General features: G+C 34.6%; 1 protein-coding gene across 1 annotated transcript; it reads left to right on the forward strand.

The window, feature by feature from the left end:
* The first annotated feature begins 2,489 nt into the window (after positions 1-2,489).
* Positions 2,490-4,580, forward strand: LOC136852134 (uncharacterized). The gene is made up of 3 exons (XM_067126582.1): positions 2,490-2,642; positions 3,608-3,731; positions 4,359-4,580. The coding sequence occupies exons 1-3, from the start codon at positions 2,500-2,502 to the stop codon at positions 4,446-4,448; spliced, it is 357 nt and encodes a 118-aa protein (XP_066982683.1). The 5' UTR covers positions 2,490-2,499; the 3' UTR covers positions 4,449-4,580.
* The last annotated feature ends 25 nt before the right edge of the window (positions 4,581-4,605 follow it).

The following is a 4,605-nucleotide window of genomic DNA, read 5'->3' on the forward strand; positions in this document are numbered from 1 at the left end:
TGATAACTCAATTTTATTCTCCTCCTTTAGATCCTCAAAGGAAAATACGTCTACACGGGTACCGTGGACAAAATACGGTGTGATAACTCAATTTTATTCTCCTCCTTTAGATCCTCAAGGGAAAATACGTGAAATGTGTACCGTGGACAAAATCCAGTGTGATAACTCAATTTTATTCTCCTCCTCTAGATCCTAAAGGGAAAATACGTCTACACGGGTACCGTGGACAAAATACGGTGTGATAACTCAATTTTATTCTCCTTTAGATCCTCAAGGGAAAATACGTGAACATGTGTACCGTTGACAAAATCCAGTGTGATAACTCAATTTTATTCTCCTCCTTTAGATCCTCAAGGGAAAATACGTCTACAAGGGTACCGTGGACAAAATACGGTGTGATAACTCAATTTTATTCTCCTCCTTTAGATCCTCAAGGGAAAATACGTCTACAAATTCTCCTCCCTACCGTGGACAAAATACGGTGTGATAACTCAATTTTATTCTCCTCCTTTAGATCCTCAAAGGAAAATACGTCTACAAAGGGTACCGTGGACAAAATACGGTGTGATAACTCAATTTTATTCTCCTCCTTTAGATCCTCAAGGGAAAATACGTCTACAAGGGTACCGTGGACAAAATACGGTGTGATAACTCAATTTTATTCTCCTCCTTTAGATCCTCAAGGGAAAATACGTCTACAAGGGTACCGTGGACAAAATACGGTGTGATAACTCAATTTTATTCTCCTCCTTTAGATCCTCAAGGGAAAATACGTGAAATGTGTACCGTGGACAAAATCCAGTGTGATAACTCAATTTTATTCTCCTCCTCTAGATCCTAAAGGGAAAATACGTCTACACGGGTACCGTGGACAAAATACGGTGTGATAACTCAATTTTATTCTCCTCCTTTAGATCCTCAAGGGAAAATACGTCTACAAGGGTACCGTGGACAAAATACGGTGTGATAACTCAATTTTATTCTCCTCCTTTAGATCCTCAAGGGAAAATACGTCTACAAGGGTACCGTGGACAAAATACGGTGTGATAACTCAATTTTATTCTCCTCCTTTAGATCCTCAAAAGGAAAATACGTCTACACGGGTACCGTGGACAAAATACGATGTGATAACTCAATTTTATTCTCCTCCTTTAGATCCTCAAGGGAAAATACGTGAAATGTGTACCGTGGACAAAATCCAGTGTGATAACTCAATTTTATTCTCCTCCTCTAGATCCTAAAGGGAAAATACGTCTACACGGGTAATGGACAAAAATACTGTGTGATAACTCAATTTTATTCTCCTTTAGATCCTCAAGGAAAATACGTGAACATGTGTACCGTTGACAAAATCCAGTGTGATAACTCAATTTTATTCTCCTCCTTTAGATCCTCAAGGAAAATACGTCTACACGGGTACCGTGGACAAAATACAGTGTGATAACTCAATTTTATTCTCCTCCTTTAGATCCTCAAGGGAAAATACGTCTACAAAGGGTACCGTGGACAAAATACGGTGTGATAACTCAATTTTATTCTCCTTTAGATCCTCAAGGGAAAATACGTCTTTTGGTGTGATAACTCAATTTTATTCTCCTCCTTTAGATCCTCAAAGGAAAATACGTCTACACGGGTACCGTGGACAAAATACGGTGTGATAACTCAATTTTATTCTCCTTTAGATCCTCAAGGGAAAATACGTGAACATGTGTACCGTTGACAAAATCCAGTGTGATAACTCAATTTTATTCTCCTCCTTTAGATCCTCAAGGGAAAATACGTCTACAAAATAAACCGTGGACAAAATACGGTGTGATAACTCAATTTTATTCTCCTCCTTTAGATCCTCAAGGGAAAATACGTCTACAAGGGTACCGTGGACAAAATACGGTGTGATAACTCAATTTTATTCTCCTCCTTTAGATCCTCAAAGGAAAATACGTCTACACGGGTACCGTGGACAAAATACGGTGTGATAACTCAATTTTATTCTCCTCCTTTAGATCCTCAAGGGAAAATACGTGAAATGTGTACCGTGGACAAAATCCAGTGTGATAACTCAATTTTATTCTCCTCCTCTAGATCCTAAAGGAAAATACGTCTACACGGGTACCGTGGACAAAATAATGTGATAACTCAATTTTATTCTCCTTTAGATCCTCAAGGGAAAATACGTGAACATGTGTACCGTTGACAAAATCCAGTGTGATAACTCAATTTTATTCTCCTCCTTTAGATCCTCAAGGAAAATACGTCTACACGGGTACCGTGGACAAAATACAGTGTGATAACTCAATTTTATTCTCCTCCTTTAGATCCTCAAGGGAAAATACGTCTACAAAGGTTTCAATGGACAAAATACGGTGTGATAACTCAATTTTATTCTCCTCCTTTAGATCCTCAAGGAAAATACGTCTACAAGGGTACCGTGGACAAAAATACGTGTGATAACTCAATTTTATTCTCCTCCTATAGATCCTCAAGGGAAAATACGTCTACATGGGTACCGTGGACAAAATACAATATCTGGCTGCCACGTTCGGCGTCAGAAAATTCTACTACGGAAAACAACTGTTCTTTTTCCAGAATCTTGGTATTGCTATACCCACAGGAGCGCCTTTCAAGGAACACTTTAATCGTGTGTAAGTTCCACTTGTAAATTAGTCTTTATTCAGCTTTTTGTATGACCTTTACAGCCCGATTTGTTTCATTGTATTAATATCCAGTACAGATTTCTATGGAGATATTACTGATAAGTCACCAGATTTTATTTGCGGTAATATCCGGGAACAATTTTCACTTTAAAATTGATACTTTCAAACGGAATATTTTATTTAAAGTTCTACACTAAAAACGTGATTTTTCATGCAGTTGTCTATAATATACAGAGACATTTAATTTAAGTTACTTATAATAGCAATTGTAATGCATTTTATATCCTTCACTTTATTTTTGGAACCTCTCTTTCATTTCTCTATCTATCCTTGACTCCTTTTTTTTATCATAATTAATTTTTTTCAATTAAGATGCACTATTATATTTAATTTGTTTAGTTAACTGTATTTTTTCAGTGCACCGTCATTTGGAAATGAGATAAACAAATAACGTCCTGTAGCTAAACGCATATAAGAAATCCAAATATTAACCAATTGCAAATATACATATATATATATATATATATATATATATATATATATATATATATATATATATATATATATATATATATATATATGTGTGTGTGTGTGTGTATATATATATATATAAATATATATATAAACATATACATACACACACACACACACACACACACACACACACATATATATATATATATATATATATATATATATATATATATCTATAAAATCATTAAAATATTAATTAATAGATAAAAAAAATTAAAATAAAATAAAATATATTACGTGAGTATAAGCACATTTCCGGATAATTCACTTTTAATGTATTAGTGGAAACGAGCTTCCTTGGAACATTAAAAAAAAAATAATAATAATATCAACCGCTGTTACAAGAAGTAGGGGAAAAATAAAACAGGTAAAGTAAGACACGAGACCTTTTTGCCTTATATAAATTCATTTTCTTTCAGATTAGCAAGAGTGATTGAAGCTGGAATTTTTGCGAAATGGGGTAAAGATGAATTTTTCAAAATTACAAAGTATGATGGGGATGAAGAAGGCGAAACCAAGGCAATTACTCTTACTCATCTTCAGGTACGTTAATAGATGAAAATTTTGTTTCTCTCTTTCCTCCACATAGAGAGAGAGAGAGAGAGAGAGAGAGAGAGAGAGAGAGAGAGAGAGAGAGAGAGAGAGAGAGAGAGAGAGAGACTGTTCCCTAAAGAACATGCATTTTTTTATTGATTACAGTTCACTAGGCGGCTTGCCAAAAAAAAAAAAAATAAAAAAATCTTGTCCTCTGAGTACAATACCTTTTTTTTTTTATATATATATGATTTCGACCGTTTTCAACCATATTATGGATTTTGAATCGTAGCAATAGATCCTACTTACCGCCCATTTCAAATTGTGTTATTTACTCTGTTTGTGGACATTTAGAAAACGATAATTCCCTCTTAGAATCTAAATTGACATGAAATAAACATGTTTGATATTCTTACAGTTCTGACGATTACCTAATATTGTGACGATAACTTTAAGTTTAAAAATAAATTAACAATGTTGCATACGAAAGATTTTATCAGCTATTAGCTCTTGCACTAACTATATCATTACCTTGACTATAGGTTAAAGAAGTTTGAAACGAAATGGACAATAATACATACGAAAGTTTCTTTCAGCTACCAACTTTTGGACTAAATCTATCACTCACGTTTTCAGGCGGCGTTTTTCGTGGTTCTTCTTGGGTACGTTGCTGCAGCACTGGCACTCTGCGTTGAAAATATCGTAGCTTTCTTCAAATGGCGCTAAACTGAGGAACGATAAAAAAATAAACGTACAAGAAACACTGTCTAGCATATTCCTGTAGCTGGTATACTATACTACCGCGGGTGTCAATCGTATGCAAATGGAACTGTTTAAAAAAAATAGTAAATTTTGAGAATAAGCATAAAATACATTCATTTAT

The sequence above is a fragment of the Macrobrachium rosenbergii genome, chromosome 25, assembly GCF_040412425.1.
Source record: "Macrobrachium rosenbergii isolate ZJJX-2024 chromosome 25, ASM4041242v1, whole genome shotgun sequence".
Taxonomy (NCBI): Eukaryota; Metazoa; Arthropoda; class Malacostraca; order Decapoda; family Palaemonidae; genus Macrobrachium; species Macrobrachium rosenbergii.

Coding starts and splice junctions, on each gene's coding strand:
- LOC136852134 (XM_067126582.1), top strand. CDS start 2,500: ATGGGTACCGTGGACAAAATACAATATCTGGCTGCCACGTTCGGCGTC. Junction 2,643..3,607: donor AAGGAACACTTTAATCGTGT/GTAAGTTCCACT, acceptor ATTTTCTTTCAG/ATTAGCAAGAGTGATTGAAG. Junction 3,732..4,358: donor TTACTCTTACTCATCTTCAG/GTACGTTAATAG, acceptor TCACGTTTTCAG/GCGGCGTTTTTCGTGGTTCT.